This window comes from Nilaparvata lugens, chromosome 2, assembly GCF_014356525.2.
Source record: "Nilaparvata lugens isolate BPH chromosome 2, ASM1435652v1, whole genome shotgun sequence".
In the NCBI taxonomy this organism is placed as follows: Eukaryota; Metazoa; Arthropoda; class Insecta; order Hemiptera; family Delphacidae; genus Nilaparvata; species Nilaparvata lugens.
The window spans coordinates 23,096,216-23,116,032 of record NC_052505.1 but is presented as its reverse complement, the minus strand read 5'-3'; the positions used below and the strand labels follow the sequence as shown (position 1 = coordinate 23,116,032).

The following is a 19,817-nucleotide window of genomic DNA, read 5'->3' as shown; positions in this document are numbered from 1 at the left end:
GCCTCTTGTTTTTTTTTAATGAATGAATGAATTTTATTTGCCAAAAACAAAATACAAAAAAGCTTTACTTTAAAGCGTTTCTTCTAAGCTTCGATTGTAATGAGCCTTGTGTAATTTCTTCTACACAACGTATGCACGAGAAGTTTCAAAATTAACTATCTGCAAATTTCCCGTTCATTCGGAAACTGTTGATTTAGAAAAAATAGAGAAAACTGATTTAGGCTTTTGACAGTGAAATTTTCAAGTGAGTAAAGACAGTGAATATGTATACTGCCAGAAATTACAAAGATTTAGAAAGTGATAATCGAAAGAGAGAAATTTTATTCAGAATAGGCTACTGTCAAGCTCATGAATGATTGCATTGTATGCAACTAAATCCATGAACATAGAAAGTTTGTACATAGTGATAACAGATTAAATCTTGAAAGATATCATATTGAATTATTCTGTTGTAAGTTTTTTAATCACTAAACAACTTAATATAAAAGTCAATAAATAAAAGACTGTTAAAAAGACAAAATTATTATTAATCGACATGTGATATAGACATAGGCATAACATAAGTAGACCAGGTCCAAGGTTATTCATCTTGTTGCCAACTTAATAATCTAATATGTATCAACATAAAACAAATTCATTCCTCGATGATAAATCCATATTAAGATTAACATCTGAAACTGGAAGTGGTTGGCTGTAGAGCTTTTCAAGTGCAAGATGAGCAGGTCTACCACGAACTCGAGGTTTCACATGTAGTTCTTTGTATGGGGTCGAATGATCATAACTGAAGAAGATTAATAGGCCTATACCATATGAATTCTTTTGAAAACACAATTTCTTGATGCAGAACCACTCAACCTTATTGCCATCATTGTCTACTGTGGTGTTTTTTATTTTTATTAATGACAATTTTTTCAAATCTAGAAATTCATCATACTTCATCTCTTTGATGACGTATTTGCTAGCCATTTCCTTCTTTCGATTTAACCTCGCCATGAGAAAAATATTCAGCCAGTCTCTCATGGTGTAGATCGGCACACTTCTTTAAGCGTACTCAATGTATGACGAATGTATGTAGATAAACAGGTGAGTCATCCCCATAATACAAGATTTAAAGGTTTTGTTCACCAAAACCACAGACTTAGCCTGCTGGAGAGTGGCCCGTTTTATATGGGAATGAAAATATTTAATTCAATCCCATCCCACATAAGAGAAATTGATGGCTTAAAGGAGTTCAAAAAAACACTCAGGGAATTCCTTATTGTATTGTGTCCGTATAGGTTAGCAGACTTCCTTGTTGAATAATGCTTGATTGATATATGTTATGTGGGATCTGTTGTGTTGAAATATGAGGGATGGTAGATATTAGATTAAACTTTGATGTGTCATATACTGCGGGATCGTTGCTCCCTTAATGCAGTTTAATAATTGTGACGAACAAGAAAAGTAAAGTAAAGTAATGGTGCTGTGCATTGAGTCAACCCCCATGTGGCTGTGTCCTTTCTCCATGAATTTGTGTTCAATTGCACTGAAATCGAAATTTTCTATCACAAACATGAACAAAGCTGCCATGTTCCGATTTCTGTTTTGTCCTGCACAGGTGTCGGAGAAAACTGTGACGTGTTTGACAGTTTTATGCAATGTTTTAAACCAATTCAGGACAGCTGAACCAATTTCACTACTCCTACGTTTCCCATTAATCTCCGTCCAAACAAAACAGAAACCATTATTGGGAGGCGCTGCTTCACAAACTGTGAAGCTAAAGGCGTTCAGCTTTCTGCTTTAATAAAATGGAGATTCATTTGATCATGGTATTTGTAAAACCTTCTGAAGATCAAAGAAGCACTGACAAAGGTCTTGTCCTCTGTTGCTCTTTTTTTGTTGGCTTCATTGCTGGCATTGGCTTCATTCCTTCTCACAATGTGTTGCTCATACTCATCCCTTAATTCATCTTTTCCATCCTTTGCTGTTTCAAAACGGATGCAGATGAGACACCTGTCTTTTTTGGGTGATGAACGTATTTGCATACCCTCACCTCATCAGTTCCTTTACGAAAATAATAGGAGAACTCTCAATTATCTGGTTGTGGGCGTTGCCAGCAAGTTCTTTTTTAGAATTGTATCATCCTCTTCGTCATTTGTATTGATAGTACTGTCAAAACTGTATATACTAGCAAAACAAAAACAGTTCGACCTAAAAATTGCATATTCGCGGATTGGGGATTCCCTATAATGGGTAAAAATTTTATCCGACTTCATAACATTCTCAACTTTAGTTGAACACCAGACACGTTTGTGTGTGTGTCTGTGTGATTCTGCTATTAGCATCTTTACTGTTACTATGTCAAGCAGGGATAGCTTTGATGGGGACGCCTACGTCAATGAGGTCCGAGGACAGCAGGAGCGACGGGCGATCGCCTTCCAAAGGCTCCGGGAGCGCTGGCGACATCAGGAGGAGAGACGTCTTCGCCAGCAGCGACTGGTGGCCCGTCTGGAAAATCAACGTGCCCGGCAACTGGATCGTCGTCACCGCCCTCAGCAGCCTGAGCCGATCATCGAGGTCGCCCCTGCAGCAGCTGCAGTGGAGGTGCTAGAGGGGGTCGAGATGCCTGTCGACGAAGACCTTAAACTGTTCCCGAATAACATCATCGACTATCAGGAACAGGGCATCTAACCCTCTGCATTGCCGGGTTCTCCTGAAGACGTTCTCGGACAGCTGGAGGATATTGAAGAGGCTCTCGATGTCCCCATAGCTGTGGCACCAGAGGCTGCAGCTATCATCGACAACCCCAAAGCTGAGGCGCCCGAGGCTCTACCCCGCTTAGATGATGAACCCCCAGGAACAGGTATAAATGTGATGGGAGAGCATCTGCCCATTTTTGGGGAACAACAGGATAGGGGCAGAGGACGAGGTCATTCCAATCAAACAGCTCACTTCTTGTAATGTCGATTTTTGCAAAGTGATCTATTGATTATTATTGTGATTTATTACAAGTGTCGTCTCGTCTCGTATCGTGATCTGGACCGGGATCCTGGAAGCAAGGAGGATTTGGACATGAAGGTAGGCCTATGTTATTGTGCACTTAGCCATTTTAATTGTTCAACTTGCTACCCGACGCCAGACAACCCAAAAGTTCTCGATGTAATTATACAGTCCACAAACCAGAGTGCTGTTTGAGCCAGTCTGTCGAATATACATGGTTCAACCATCCGGGATTGATTTGTTAATCGAATTTGAATAGGACATAAGTTGAAAATCGTCTAATAGGTTTGTTGTTTTTATGCTCTATTATCTTGGTTTTTCTGTGTATATGGCTTGTTTTGTCGTTGTAGATGAATATACGCTTTATTGTGGTATTCTTAAGAAATTGGGCTCAATTAAGTTGGAAATTGAGTAGAACAAGTAATATTTTGTAAATAATTGTGTCGTAGTATTATTGCATAAGATTGTTGCATTGGAGCCACAAGGCTGGACTGGCAAGTTCGTGTCGATAAGTAGAGAAAGACTTATATGTCGTCTAGCTGTAACAGTAACTGGAACTGTTACTTTTTTCAAAGGATATTGCAGTTATTTGCATTGATATGTTGTACTTCGTTATTAATAGCAGATTTGTTTGTTCCAATGAGTATCGATACAGTATATTAGCCTCGTAACCGATCATTCTCTACCGAGCATAAGTTGAAGTGCTGGCTAGGCTTGTATGATTAGATAAGCTAGCCATTGTTTGTTCGGGTCCGTATCACAGAGACAAGTAGTGTTTTTGAACGATATTAGTGTCACAGAGACAAGTTTCATAGGAACAAGTATTTTTATAAATGGCAGTTCACAGGAACAAGTTCCCACAGAGACAAGAGAGTCTCACAGAGACAAGGTGAGTCTCACAGAGACAAGGTCAGTCTCACAGAGACAAGGTCTGTCTCACTGGAACAAGTAGTGTAACCGGAACAAGAAGAGGGTAGAGTCCCATTCGAACAAGTGGAGTGTCACAGAGACAAGGTCAGTCTCACAGGAACAAGGTTGGTGTGGTGTGTTGCCTACACATGAAGATGAAGGCATTCCATTCCCTCTAATAAATTGGATGTCATCTGTTTTTCAATATATATATATATATATATATATATATAATATATATATATATATTATGGTGACATGAATAGAATAGAATGACTGCCTTTATTTTTCTTAGAGAGCGAAGTTAGGGCGCAGTCGACCCTCTCTTACACTCAACTCTCTATCAAGTATTATAACAAACAAAAAAATAATGCAAATAATATGATTAAAAATAAACAATAGTTAAGTTATCTACTTATTTAAAAAAAATACCAAATTTTAAACTATTGTAAAGAAAGAGGAAAAAATGACATTGAAAATAATACATAACAATGCTGAATAATAGTATTTTCTGATACTTTATCACTTTGGTAAAAAATAAGACACTACAGATACATACAGTAGGCCTACTTAGCAACTGAAGTGTTTGCTATACATTTCATTTCCTACTTATTATCACTATGTAAATTGAAGTGGATAAGTAAATTACATTATGATTTATTTAAATAGTAAAATACAATCTTCCTTCAATCAACAAACAACGTGACAAACAACGCTCCTTCAATCCATGTGACATACATATATAAATATATAATTTACATATGTAAATAATGTGGTGACATCATTTGATGCCAGCTTTAAACGTTTCTCCTGTGGGAGAAAAAATGATGAATTTAGTGGACTGTTTAGTGTATCCTAGACATTTAGATTCAAATCTACATAGCATTTGATTCCCCTTTTCATCCAGGATATTTGTGGTTTCTTAAAATTTCGATTTATTGACCGAGCGAAGTGAGTTCTAAGATTCAAGTCGACGGCTTTGCATTCCTCTTTATGTTTATATGTTCCGCAATTACGGCGAAACGCAGCAATAGATTACCATGAAATTTGACAGGTATATTTATTTTTAAATGTGCCTCGACGTATATACAAGTTTTTTTTTTGGAAATTTTTCATTTCAAGGTTAATACAATAGGTAAAGTCTCCTTCGAACGCTAATATTACAGTAAAAATCAGAATAGAATCATCCATAATAATTCAGCTGTTGAGTGGATTTTTAATTGCATGCGTTATTGCATGCAATTAATAACGGAAAGAAAACATAGTATTTTCTCTCGAAATCTGCTTTCAACTCGGGCTGACCTGTTGCCAGTGTGTTGAAGGAGATTAGCTTTTGATGTAAGCATATTTTTGATACACTAACCCCAACAGCCATTAACCGTTTCCACAGCGATATCTTGCCGACACAACATACAAACAGGATTTACTCTTATGGACAGTATGAGACGAGGCTGTGTTTTATAACTGCGCGAGGTCTACTGTGTAGAACTACTAGTCCAGGATTAAAATGTCGTTTTACCAAAATCATCAAATATTTAATAATTCAATACAATGATACATGTACAGATGTAAAGCTGACTAGCACCGAGGTAGAATCAATTTAATCTTAAATAATTTGAAATATATTTCAAGTTGGTAGGCTTCATTTATTCATTGAACACCTATTTTATCATTATGGGTTATCAGAACCTATTAGAATTATGTAGATTGCCTTTAATGAATAAATTGAGTTCCATGTAAATGTATTATTTCTACCAAACTCCAAAATAACTATTTCAATGTGACTTTTAATTGTTCAGTCAATATCAAATAATTTTGATACTGCAGTAACTTATACATAAGTGATATCAATGTAAGAAAGAACAGATTATATACTTCTAGATGAATGAAACAATATTGGAAAGATATTATCCAACGGTATTTGAATACACCCCTAACTGTTACTGTATGGGAGTACCACCAGTAATTTATAAGTTTTCAATTCGTCAAAAGAGTGGTTATAGATAAAATAGTGTATTCAACGGTTATAATCTTCTCCTATCTATATTTTTTCTTATTATTATTGTTCATCTTCTTCCTCTTCTTCTTCCTTCTTCTTCTTCTTCTTCTGACTCCTTTTTCTATTATCTTCTTCTTCTTCTCGCTTGTTCTTCTCCTCCTGTCGTCTTCTTCTTCTTCTTTTTCTTCTTCCTCTAGCTTTGTCCGGCAAGGACTGATTCGTTTTTGTATTAGGGAGTCCCTTTTGTATAAGGTACCAAGAACAATAACAGGGATATTTCCAGGGCTCTAGAGAATAATGATACTAATTCCCTCTGTCCTTTTGCTAAGTTGAAACGTGTAGCAACGTGAGTTGAAGCTTTGACTATAGAAAGATAGTCTTTCTATAGTCAAAGGTTGAAGTGTATAAGTTGACCTGAATTTTTGAAGGCTGATCTTCGAATTGATAAAATGATAGAAACATGATCACAAGCAAATCCCTAAGAACATAATGGAGATGGAGACTATTCCTTTTAACATAATCATGTTTCCTCATCATTATCACCATTCTCAAATGATACGAGTCGATCCATTCGGCGTATTCACGCCGATCCATTTCATCTAGAAATACCATCATCTGAATATTACGGTAACAATGAAGTGTGTGCAGAAAATCTCACTGACACTGACTGTACAACTGTGAGATTAACTATTCTTAGTCAAGAATCTAAAAGACTCTGTTGTGAGGCCGGGTGACATAATTATTCTCGAGTGACGTTTTCATGTGAAAATTTAGATTTTTCTCCCGTCACAGGTTTTTACCTTGAGCATTATTGTTCTAAAAAAATTGTGTATCATTTTGTTTTTATATGTATGTAAATAATGTGTGTGTATGTTGAACAATAAAAATTTGAATAATCAAGATTGATATCCAGTTCTTCAAACTGAAAATAGATGCAACGTTGATAAAAAAAATAGACATACAGTACTCCTCATATGCAGTTTCACAATTCTGTAGACAAAACTAGAATAAATCAATAGAACAGTTAATTTCAATAGTGCCATGTACTATGAAAAAAAATCAAAATGGTACTGGCTCGGTAGAACAAGTAGAATCTATGCTATTCAGAGGTACAGTCGAACCTCTGTATAACGAAGTCGATTATCCCGAGAAAAAATTCGCTGCAGAGAGGTATTCGTTATTGGGAGGTTCTGTCAAGAAAACTGCCACGATCCTATGGATCTTATAATATCGTATCACGGCGGTAAATAAATGAATATGGTACATAGAATATATCATCGCGAACGTAGGTAGGGTACTTATTAGGCCATATTAATATGGAAATTTGAAAATTCATGCTGTTTGAAAAAAGAACATGTTTTTGAATAATTATAGAATGTAATAAGTAAACTAACAATTTATTTTAAGAAAGCTTCATTTGTACTATTAGTGGAGTTTAATCAAAGTACATACCCTGTAGCAATATCTTTCAACTCTTTACACTACTATTAGATGGAACGCAAAATACGGTTCCATTTTTTTTATTTTGTCTATAACTCCACTATAAATATCAACTTTCCTATTTTTTAAGTTTCATATTTGAAAAAGTGAGTAATTTTCGGTTCAATTTTGCATTTGAATAAAAAATCATGTTCGATAAACGACTCACATCTATTCAAACAGTCAGACATGTCTGGTACACTATTTTTCAGTTTTAATCCTAGCCTGATAATTTTGAAAGCCTCTAGAACTTCTTGATCTGACGGATTCTTCTCCACAGGTTCATCACAGCTATCATCATCATAGCCAGTTCAAAGAATTGAAATGTGTGACAAAAGCAAGAATGGGGAAGTCCAGTCGTTCACCTGCCTGGTCTACAATAATGACAAGTTCTTGGAATTCAATATCCAGTAGCTTGCATTCAATTTCCGACATGTGTTTCACCCTTTATTAACTGTCTACCACCCTATCTTCTTCCTACCTGAATTGCCATTATTTTCAGTCTATTGACCTTTCTGCTGAAACTAAACAATTCCTTGAAAATAACCGACTGCTTCCAATACACACTACACTTTGTATGTTGAAGTCAAGAGAAAACTTTGTGTTGAGAGGTTCGAAATTTGTTGAATAGAGGTAAATAAGCAGCCAAAACTCTAAAATGTCATGGGACCAGGTAAAAATTCGTTGTGTGGAGGATTTCGTTAAGTGGAGGTTTGTTATAGAGAGGTTCGACTGTACTTTAAAAAGAACTCAGATATCCAGAGTTCATTGGCCGAGCGATGTGAGGTCTAAGATTCAAGTCGACGGTTTTGCATTTCTCTTTATGTGCAAATATTTTATGATATAATACTTATTCTGAGTTGATGGAATCCCAAGTCCCATTGCGCTTATGATAATTTTAAATGTTACTTTATCAACTCAGTAAGTTCAGAAGTATTGCTCAGTTGAATCAGAGCTATGATTAAAAGATGATTGGGAATTATCAAGTGGCAATTTTTTGTTTTTCACTGGGATTTTAATTTTGTAACATGTAAAGACGCTTGTAGAACAACAAGCTGTTAAAATTTTTATGGGTAAGATTTCATGAGGAAAATGAAGTTTTTCATTGACATTATCATCCGTAACTCGGAACGCCATGATAAATCTTGGCATCTAAAGCTGCGTTTACACCAAAGTTATTAACAAGATGTTAATAACTCAATCCTCACAGATTATTATAGATTGAACGGCACTTGAAAAACACATATGTTCATCATGTGTATGATAAGTTATGTTCAATCTAATAGAATCTATAGAATCTATTGGTGTTAACGCAGCTTTACTCTGTGACTGCCTGAAGTTAATATTATATCAATTTGAATTTACAATTCGAGACCGCAGCTCGGAAAAAGAAGAGATGATTAGCTCATAATATCGGGGACCGAGCTTCACTCAGGAGTACAAAAGCATAAACAATTTATTACGAAAGAAGGAATTATAATGAAAAACCATTTTGGCCATGTGGTTTTTAAGAAGCGGTGATGAATAGGTCAGTGGTAGGCTATTTGGCTCTTTTATATTCCGTTTCATATTCATATTGATTATTCTTTCGGGTTGAAGGTTTAATATATACTTATTGGATATATTGGAATAGTTATCTTGGAGTTTGGTAGAAATATATTACATTTGCATAGAACTCAATTTATTATTTAAGTTATCTTCATAATTCTATCTATCTTCTATCTAATTCTAATAGGTTACCAACCCATCCCTATCTTATATGATAAACCTTCAATCATAAACATATACCTGCATGATTGAAAAACAGCAGACATTCAATTTACTAGAACAAATAATGGAGTGCCTTCAAGTTCAGATGTAGGCAACACGCCTAACTCTTCTACATTCGCTACCTTGTCTCTATGACACTGACCTTGCTTCTGTGAAACACCTTGTTTCAGTGAGAACTTGTTCTGTGAGACTGCCATTTATAGCGCTACTACTTTGGACGGAAACCTTGTCTCTATGAAACTGCTTGTCTCTGTGGGAACTTGTTCCTGTGAGACTGCCATTTATAGAAATACTTGCTCCTGTGAAACTTGTCTCTGTGACACTAATATCGTTCAAAAACACTACTTGTCTCTGTGAGAACTTGTCTCTGTGAAACATCCCCGTTTGTTCCATTGTGTCGCCTGCTCTCGTGTTTTCCCTCTTATTCATGTTTGGTTCTTTGTCTCACTCTCTCTCGACGAGCGCTCACTGTTATCGCCTCACTATGGGTGTTATTGAAGATTTGACATTTCAAAGAGATGCATTAATTCGTAAAATAAAACAGATTAATGAAATTGCCGAAGCTGTCGAAAAGGATCCAAAAAATAAAAAAATGAAGAATTTATTGAAAGTTATGGGTGAGCATATCGATCACCACCAGGTGGAGTTCAATGATATAATAGATAAGATGCAGAGCTACTATAACAAACAAAATCCTCAATTGGAAACAAGTGAGCTTGAAAATTTGATAAGCCATTTGATGAGACTTTTTTCAATGTCAAGGCTATTCTCGAAACCTTACCATCCACTCAAACAAATTTGAATATTAGTTCTTCCAATGTAGCTTCTTCACCTACAACTGGAAATATCTCGTCAGTTGCCCTACCTAAGCTTCCTTTAATGACTTTTGACGGCGATTTGAAAATTTGGAGTCAATTTAAAGATTTATTCGAAGCCACGGTTCATAATAATGGTCAAATTGCTGACATACAAAAACATATGTATCTTCGGTCTGTACTGAGAGCTGAGAGGCGATGCACTGTCAGTCATTCTGTAGTCCCATTGACAAGTGATCATTATGCTGAGGCATGGAAGTTATTATTGAATCGCTACAATGACTCTTACAAGCTGACTGACGCATACTTGCAAGCAATTTTTGATATGCCAGCAGTTAATAAGCAACCAGACTCGCTACGAAAATTCATCACTCATTTAGCTGAGTATATTGCAGCACTAAAACCAATTGGTCATGCAGTTAATGACTGGACGATTCCGTTATTATTTGTCTTATGTAAAAAACTGACTGAAGAATTGAGAGAGAAGTGGCAGAGACTACTAAGAAATGGAACAGTATCCAATTTGAAAAACTTCCAAATATTTTTGAATGATGAAGCTGTTATTTTAGAGGCTACTAAATCCACTGATTTATTGGGATCATCTACATCGTCAGAAGCCTCCTCACGTAAGCAGTTTGGGAAATCGAAACCCACTATGGGAAATTACAAAGCTTCAGCTATGATTGTTAAATCGAAATCGGACGAGCTGAAATGTATTGAATGTAATAATTCTCATGAACTGGAAAATTGTGAAGTATTCTTGAATCTCAAACCGTCTGATTGATTAAAACGTGTAAAAGAATGGAAACTATGTATATGCTGTTTAGTGGCAGGGCACTTTATTAGAGATTGTAGAAGAAGGAAGCCATGCAGTCACTGTAATTCGCGTCATCATTCGCTCCTCCATTTAGAGCCGAGACAGCCGCCTGTTGAAAACACCAACACATTGGCCGGTAATAAACAAATGAGCAGCATAGATGTGCACGACGTTGCTGATCAAAGCCATCAAACATTTGTTACTGACTCAGCTAAGAAAGTATTTTCGAATGTAAATAGCTCCTTAGTATTGTTACCAACTGTTAAATTGGGAGTTCGAGGTAATCAAGGCAATTATCATAAGGTCAAAGTATTATTAGATAGTGCAAGCACCAAGTCATTTATTACAAGGCAATGCATGAAAAAACTGGGTTTAGTGGTACACAAAACACACAGTTTGCCAATCTATGGATTATCTGATACTAAACTGGAAGTGACAGATGAAATTGCTAACTGTGAATTTGAAACACCGAACTCCCCTTCATTAAAAATTACTGTGTTGGGAGTCAACAAAATAGCAGCTACAAATGAGATAAAAAATGCGTACTGGGCACATATTGAAGGACTGGAGCTAGCAGATTCTGAATTTTTCCTTTCAGAGGAGATTGATATTTTATTGGGTGCTGAATACTTCCCCTTCATTCTGACTGGAAGAAAGGTGATTGGTCCAGCGGGTACACCATCTGCCCTAGAAACTGTATGGGGCTACTGCCTGATGGGTAAGGTATCAGAGGAGAATTCTACTATCTCAAATAATCTGTGCATGTATTCCAATGCTAATTCAGAAGAGTTGGTGAAGCGATTTTGGGTCGTAGAAGAGCCACCTAGGACAAAAAATTTATTGGAAAGTGAAATGGCTTGTGAGGAGATATACAAATCAACTGTTTGTCGTTTGAATACTGGTAGATACATTGTAGAATTATCATCCAAGGAAACAAATACGAGTGAGATATCTGGATATCTTGAAGGTAAAACTAATGTCGGAGAAAATGTTTCCATGATTCGAGAAGAAGAATTGGGAGATAAGTTAAAAGAAGTTCCAGGTAAACAAGGTATAGCCTTCAACAGTTATTTACCGATCAACAGTAATTTAGGGAAAGAGTTAAAAGTGATTCATAGTCCACATGAAATCAAACCAATGGGAAGACCCATACCGAAAAAGGAAATTGGTGAAGATTTTTTTGAAAGGGAGAAACGAAATTTGGAAGAGTTGGATGATGATAGACAGGATAATGTTGAAATAAAATGGACAAAATCCGAAAAAGGAGAAGAAATGAAAGAGTATACTCTAACACCTATGTCGTATGGTGTATCATCATCGCCATTTCTTGCCATTTGTACTACGCATCAGTGTATTGAAGATGAAGAAAAAATGTTCCCTGCGGCTTCTGAAGCCTTATGGTTTTCTACTTACATGGATGATATAGTTACATCAGTCTCATCAATAGAAGCAACCAAGCAACTGCAGCTTACTGAATTGTTAAGCAAAGGGAAATTTGAATTGCTAAAGTGGGCCTGCAATCATTCTACCATTCTATCAAATCTCCCTCCAGAGCATTGCGCTATTGATGCAAAAGATTTCACTTTGGAGTCTGATAAAACCATTAAAATTCTTGGCTTCCAATCAAATCCAATTGGTTACTACCTCTTCTACAGGGTGAAGGTTTCATCCCATCTAGCTACAAAATGAAATGTTTTATCAACTTTAGCACAAATTTTTGATCCATTAGGATATTTGACACCTTTCATGCTTACCTTCAAGAGTATAATTCAATGTCTATGGCAATCGGGATGTGACTGGGATGATATAGCATCCGTGGAGGTAGTGAAGAAATGGGAGCTTTGTGTGGTTGTCCTAGTAGCTAGATTATCACATGAAGTTCAAGAAGTGCTTTCAAAAATTATAAACATAGATTATATTGCAGCTTGGACTTATTCAACTGTGGCAGTGAGTTGGATTCGGTCTTCACCTCATCGTTGGGCTAGGTTTGTGGCAAATCGTGTAAGTCAAGTACAGAAACACCTGTCTACAGAGCAATTCAGATATGTGTCAACCGAAAGTAATCCAGCTGATTGTGCTAGTCGAGGACTATTGCTCAATGAATTAATTGGTAATTCTCCGTGGTGGAATGATTCTGATTGGTTAGACAAACCACTGGAGTGCTGGCCACACCAAACCCACGGTAATGATGATGAAAATTCCAAACAGATTGAATTGGAAGCAAGAAAAATTACTCTAGCAACACAGAGTAAAGACTCAGAGGAATCAATTCAATTGGTGAACTTGAGGAATTGATGGAGTTTACTCAAAAGAATTGTATCCTCATTCTGGAAACGTTGGCAATTGGAGTATGTATCTAGTTTGCAAACCCGAACAAAATGGTACAGAAAACATAGTAATGTTAACATTGGACGTATGGCTCTCTTAAAGGAAAGTAACCTACTCCCTCTTCACTGGAGACTTGGTCGAATAATGAAGATATTCCTTGGACAGGATGGAATTGTGAGAGTGGTGGAGGTACAGACTGCAAAGGAAGTCTCACAAGTCTGTCAATAGGGTATGTCTCCTCCCTATTGATGAAGATTAGGCCTTATTGAAGGGAACTTCAATAAGTTTTAGTGGTTAGTTTTTTTTGTTTCTCATTTTATATGTGGGAAAGGTTCCCAAGTTGCTTTGTTTCTTGTTTTATTCTATATTGGTTGTATATAGTCATTATTTCTCGGCCCATCCTCTCCTTTCCGTGGGCCTCCTACTCCTTTTTATAAGTCTCCTCAAGGGCCCCTGAGGAGTGAAGACATTTTCCTTTTTTCCTAGTTCCCTAGTAGGGTTCGTTATAGGTGGTTTTGTTTTTTTGTTATTGGAAGTTCTTCTAAGGTGGGCGGAATGTTCAGACAAAACTATCAATGTTCCTCTTTGTTGTCTGGTGTTGTGTGGTAGAGGGGGCAATTGAACGGTGATGTGCATAGCATAATCGCAGCCAGTTGCCGATTGACAGCCAATCAAACAGCTCACTTCTCATAATGTCGATTTTTGCAAAGTGATCTATTGATTATTTATTGTGATTTATTACAAGTGTCATCTCGTCTCGTATCGTGATCTGGACCCGGGATCCTGGAAGCAAGGAGGATTTGGACATGAAGGTAGGCCTATGTTATTGTGCACAAATGTCTTATTATTACATTAACTGATGAAAAGGGAGGAATTGCTTTACAAGTCGATTGAATTCAGTAATCCCACTGCATTTATTTCTGCTCTTAGCTGCTTTTTTGAAAGAATATTTCGAGTATTTTGGTCTTTTTGCATTCATACTAAGAATGTTACCATCAAACCAATTTTTAAGCTTAATTATGTCTCTGGATGCCTTCTCATATACTCCCAACCAGCTGTCTGCTTCAAAATAAACTGTATTGTCATCAGCAACCAGTAGCATTCTACACGATATATCCGATTTGATAATGTCATTTACATAATATAGGGTTAGCCAGTAAAACTGGAAGATCCAAATAAGTGAGTAATTTTTCAGAAAAGTAATTTTATCATTCAATGGTTATAAATATAGAGAAAAGGTCATCTTCTTGCATCAGAGTAGCCATAAATGGATTTTTATGGCAAGTTGAAACAAGGAGTCGAACGATGTCCAAAGGTACCTCACATTTTGTGACTAGCTTTCTCTTTTCGATGTGGGCAAAGTACCTGTCACAAGCTAAGTATGAATGTCCAGATACTAGGTATTTATGATCTATTTCGTCAAAAACTCCTCTGCTAACAAGATAAATCCACAGATATAAAATCATTTTATTTTTGTTTTTCCCGGTGCAGTTGTCACTCCAGATAATGAGCTTTCTTTTATTTGTGAATTGGGATGTCAAGCCTTTCAATAGACAACTCGCAATCTCATTACCACCTCTCCCACTCAACCCTTCATGCCAAACAAACATAAATCCTTTATTGTTGTCTCCAACATGTAAACCCAGATTGAAACAAGAGAGCTGGCGTGAATAATACATCTGTGAATGTGACAATGTAGGCAGTGAAAAAACTTGTTGGAGATCAACGGGAATAGTACAAATCTTATTCTTAGGTTGCTGTGAATGTGTTGTATCATTTTTCATTTCAGAGCGAGCTCACTCTGCCTTCCGATGATGAAGTTCTAGAGACTTCTTGTTTTCATCTCTATTGATAGTTTCATTCAGTATTTTCGATTTCAACAAATCACATGTTCCACAAGTATCTTTTCGTGGTTTCTTGAATTTCAATTGAGGAAAATGTTTCTTCACAGTATCTTTATAATAACGAGGCATGATCTTGTGTCTGGATATAGCTCTTGAAATGCCAAATACATACGGTTGTAATCCAAATCTTCACTTAAATAGTCACAATCACTTCTTGCTCTTGTATAATGACTATTATCTGTTGGAAAACTTTTCATGTGGTCAATCACAGCTTTTTCATCATCACCAGTGTATTTTCTCATTTTCTTCTTGTTACCGCTTTTCTCAACATAAATCAAATCTCCTCTTTTCTTTGATTTGACCAAAGTTTCAACTGTTCTTTTTGTAATTTGGTGAAAATCCAGAAATGTCTTCTTGCACACTTGAACTATTTCCCCATGACCATTCGGTAAAGAATAATAAACTGAAGCTTGACGGCGACTTGATTCTGGTTCCTCATAGCTGCCATGTCTTCGTCTGTTGACCCCAGTGACATTAATCAGGCCCATAAGGTAGGTATATTGGCGACTGAGATCTCCTATGTCATAATACTCAGTGAATATTTTGAGCTTCTGATAAAAAGAAATATCCTTGCATTTGTAGGTGCATTTGCAAGTCACCTGAAAAACAAAAAAGTTTTGTTATAGACATTGTTCCAGTCCTGTCTCACAAAACCTTTTTGTTCACTAAAGCTGTGTTTTTGTAACGGGCAGAAGCAGAATCGATTGCAGCGCACCCAAGCGGGCAGAAACAGTAAAATTCAAAGAACTAGTTCTTTGACATGAATTTTGCTTTATGTCTTATGGGTAATGAACTTTTGGGGTTGTCCAAAAGGTAATTCTAAAATGATTATTGGATATTTAATTCAATAAAGTGAATAAATTGCTTTTTATAACTCTACCAAAATTATGTTATAAGTTAAAAGTTATAAATGATAACTTTACCACAATTATTAGTTACTTCAATTATGCTAAATTTTATGCTTTATAGGCATGTCAATCAAAGAGTTAACTTTTAATTACCTATGCTTGAAATTTATAAGGGTGAATTATTTGAAGTAACTGATTGTATCTCATTATTAATAAGATATTATTTTATGAACTAAAACTGGGGTGAACACTCCCATAAGAACCAATGTTAATTTAAAGTGAATTCTGTCGTCTGCCTGTTACGAAAACACGGCTTAACTCTGCACATTTATTGTGGGGACAAATTATCAATTGAATTAGGTCGTTTGCCTAGTATGTACCCATATGAATATCAGAAAAAAAACTTGAAAAGTTGAGTCTTACCTTGTCTTGAGGTGTTTGTTTTGCCAAAGCAAGTTGATTTTTATTATTAATGTATGATTTTCCTTGGCAGCGTGACTTCTTCTGGTGTTCTTTATGACTTCCTTCTCCAGATTTACGTCTCTTCCTCGTATTTACAGCCTCAGTAGCACTCATTTTCAAAAGTTCAATAAGCACAACACTTGAAAAACCAGCAACAACGATAACGTAACCTCAAAATGCCTTGCTTCAATACTTGGCACTTAGCCTTGGTTACTTTACACAACCAGTTGAATTTGACCCGAGCGCATTCTTGTGACTCATTTTTGAACCTCTTAGCATATCGCTTTAGGCCTACCATACACGTTTCGATCGGTCTTGAGGCCCGGACTCTTTAGTCCCGGTCTTAAGACCGGGCCTCAATGGCGGTCTCCCCATTCACGTACCGATTGGCCTTGGGGCCGTTGCGTATCCAGTACCGTATCCAGTAGCGCGGTAGCTCTATTAAATACAGTACGCTTGAAAAATTCAGCAACTGCATGCAACATGATTATAAATAGTGCAAATGACAACCTCGCCTCGAATAATCCAAGCAGTGTTTCATTACAGCCTTTCTAGAGGCAATCAGCTGCTTGCGTTTGAAATAATTTAGTCAAATATTTTGTAAATTACCAGCCTTTAGCATACAATTTGGTACACAATACATACCATGCAGATGCTCTCCTAACTTTAAAATTCCTTGTAGACCATAATACGACCTTACATTTTAACAGTTGAAAATAATTCTGTGAAACTTTCTTGCTTTCACCATCCACTTATCTTTCAAAACAAAAAAGTTTCGAGCATGACAAAAATTTAATGTTTTCTGCTCGAAATGTATCGACGTTGACGAACATAATCATTAATTAAAAAATTATTATGGGTCAGATAAAAATCATCCAGACACCAATAGAAAGGAGACATTCTCTCCGTTAATTTGATATAAAATTGTTACACATTACAATGCCCCATGATTCTGGGAGAAGTTATATCCAAAAGAAAAACAAATCTTCGCGATGTTATCAATTTTATCATAAAAGTTGAATTTCCTTCAATCCTTCAACCCTGAAACTTTTTTAGCACTACTAGGACAGGACTAGACAGGTATTACACAGTAATATTTCTATTATCTTAGTTGATCATATCATTATTACCATATTTGAACAGAGAGGAAAATACGAAATCTAATTTTTATCTCATTTCATGTGATGTGAAATGATGATAATATGATAATTGATAAATGATGATGATGATGATAATGATGATAATAGGAATATTATAATATGAAAATAGGAATATTATAATCATATATTATCATACCAGCCTCAGCAGATAATTTATTCAGCCGAATGTGATGCCACACTCAAAAAACACCACACTACTACACACACACTGACCCTATTGCTTGGGGGATGTATTGATTCCTCAACTATTCCGCTCACTCTGAAGTGAAACAAGGGGATGATCAGTGCAGTATTCGTTCAGTGCAGAATGAAGAGTCCGGGCCTTAAGACCGATCAAAACGTGTATGGTAGGCCTTAGACATAACACACATTTCATCGTATTGGGCTTGGCACATAGCACACTTTATGATGTCTAACTCATTTTTGTCAATTTTGGCACTTAGCCTGGTTTTCAACTCAAGTCTACAATTGATATAATATACTTATAGTATATACATATATATATAGTAATAATAAAGCCCCCCGTACCAATAATTTGAAATGTTTCTGACACATTAATATTGTTTTTAAATTGTACAGTAATGTACAATTTGAATATTTGAGCTCTGGAGTATTCTTTTGAATATTACAGTACAGTATTATTTTTGAGTTTTACGTTGAACCTATGAAAGCCAAATTCAATTTATGTTAACCTTTATAATTCAAATTCTTTGTATTTCAAATTAGTAAATACTTTAAAATTAGAAAATAATTAAGGCTGTCCCTGTGAAACTCAAATAAGTGAGGTTCTTCATCAGTAATATGTTTATGAACTTCGTATATGTGTAGCCTATATTCACCAGTAGCCTATATGAACAAATTTATATTCAAGCAATGAAATGAGAATATAGTACTGTATATCAATAATATTATACTCACCAAAAAGTTATAATTGACAGCTGTAGGACGTATTACAGTTTTAAACTGTAACTTTCTGCAACTTCCTGCATCTTGAAGAAACTTTTGTGCCCTGTTTCAATTTGTTTAAATATTTCACTCTCATCACGATACGTCGCTTAGCAAACAAGTTCACTATCACATCGTCAACTTCTTTATATTCATCTTTGAGGTGTGATACGAGTTTCTTCTTCAAACAAGGTGCATTTGGAAGACCTTCACCCATGAATTTCTTGAAGGAATGCTCCAATTTGTTGATAATGTCTTCAAATTCTATAGAAGGCTCTGTAAGTCTTCCAGCTGATAAATCTTGAACCCACGATCCACTTTCACGGCTTGTTTTGAATGTGTAGCTGCCTAAATGGGGATATTTGTTTTTCAGTTTTTTCGCTATCCACCCACTTATATAACAAAGACCATCTTCTTCAATTTGTTCCTTCAAATTATCATTATCTCCTATTTCTAATAGTTTTTCTGCATTAAAATCATCATTGCATTCTGTGTCACTGTCCAAGTTTTTATCTTCATCTTTTGGAATTGTTGCTTCTAAAACTCTTCCAACAATAAACTCATGATCAGTTTGATTTGTGTTGCAAGTAGTATAAAAAGGTCACCCAAGTCAACCAAACCTAACCTCAAGGTCACCCAAGTTGACCTAACCTAACCTCAAGGTCACCAAAGTCAAAAAAAAAATTAAAAAAAAATGAAAAAAATAAAAAAATAAATAAAAAAAATGAAAAAAAATTTAAAAAAAATTAAAAAAATAGGAAAAAATATAAAAAAATTAAAATAAAAATTAAAAAAAATTTAAAAAATTTAAAAAAAATAAAAAAAAAATTAAAAAAAATTAAAAAAAATTAAAAAAAAATTAAAAAAAAATTGAAAAAAAATAAAAGAAAAATATTTTAAAAATTGAAAAAAAATTAAAAAAAAACAAAAAAAACAAACAATAAATAATAAAAAATCAAAAATAAATAAAAATAAAATGAAAATAAATAAAAAATTAAAAAAAAAAAAAAAAAAATAAAAATTAAAAAAAAACAAACAAATAATAAAAAATCAAAAATAAATAAAAATAAAATAGAAATAAACAAAAATTAAATAAAAATAAATTAGAATTAATTTCACAACCTTTGGGAGTGGTGGGAGACTGTTTGGGTGCTCCAATATGGGAGCTCCTAGCCATAAGAGCATAAGGGCATTGTGTTGCTCCCTAGTTGAAGACGAGTTGCTCTTTTTAGTGTGTGCTACAGTGCAGTGCAGTTTTTAGTGAATAACAAAGTAAGTACAATCTATATTGTTTATTATTATTGTTGGTTATTATTTTAAAAGTCCCCTCATCCCCTCTCTACCACCAGTTCCCTCCACAGTACAGTTCCCAACCACCCCGTCCAATATCTCCACTCCCACC

General features: G+C 35.4%; 2 protein-coding genes across 4 annotated transcripts in view; one reads left to right on the top strand and one right to left on the bottom strand.

Moving 5' to 3' along the window:
• LOC111049691 overlaps nucleotides 1-2,913 on the top strand; it is a 31,460-nt gene extending 28,547 nt beyond the window's left edge. Inside the window, exon 4 of one of the 3 annotated variants that reach the window (XR_005570435.1) lies at nucleotides 2,349-2,445. Coding sequence is in view for 2 of the 3 variants with exons in the window: in XM_039420823.1 (XP_039276757.1) it covers nucleotides 2,346-2,590 (245 nt within the window). In the remaining variant the exon portion in view is untranslated. Of the gene's footprint in view, nucleotides 1-2,345 lie in introns of all 3 variants that reach the window. The other 2 variants (XM_039420824.1, XM_039420823.1) reach the window with 2 other exon arrangements.
• A 12,128-nt stretch (nucleotides 2,914-15,041) lies between these two features.
• Nucleotides 15,042-16,505, bottom strand: LOC111064096. The gene is made up of 2 exons (XM_039420014.1): nucleotides 16,272-16,505; nucleotides 15,042-15,599 (listed from the first exon to the last, which is right to left on the bottom strand). The coding sequence occupies exons 1-2, from the start codon at nucleotides 16,422-16,424 to the stop codon at nucleotides 15,042-15,044; spliced, it is 711 nt and encodes a 236-aa protein (XP_039275948.1). The 5' UTR covers nucleotides 16,425-16,505.
• Between the last annotated feature and the right edge of the window lie 3,312 nt (nucleotides 16,506-19,817).

Coding starts and splice junctions, on each gene's coding strand:
- LOC111064096 (XM_039420014.1), bottom strand. CDS start 16,424: ATGAGTGCTACTGAGGCTGTAAATACGAGGAAGAGACGTAAATCTGGA. Junction 15,600..16,271: donor AACAAACACCTCAAGACAAG/GTAAGACTCAAC, acceptor TTTGTTTTTCAG/GTGACTTGCAAATGCACCTA.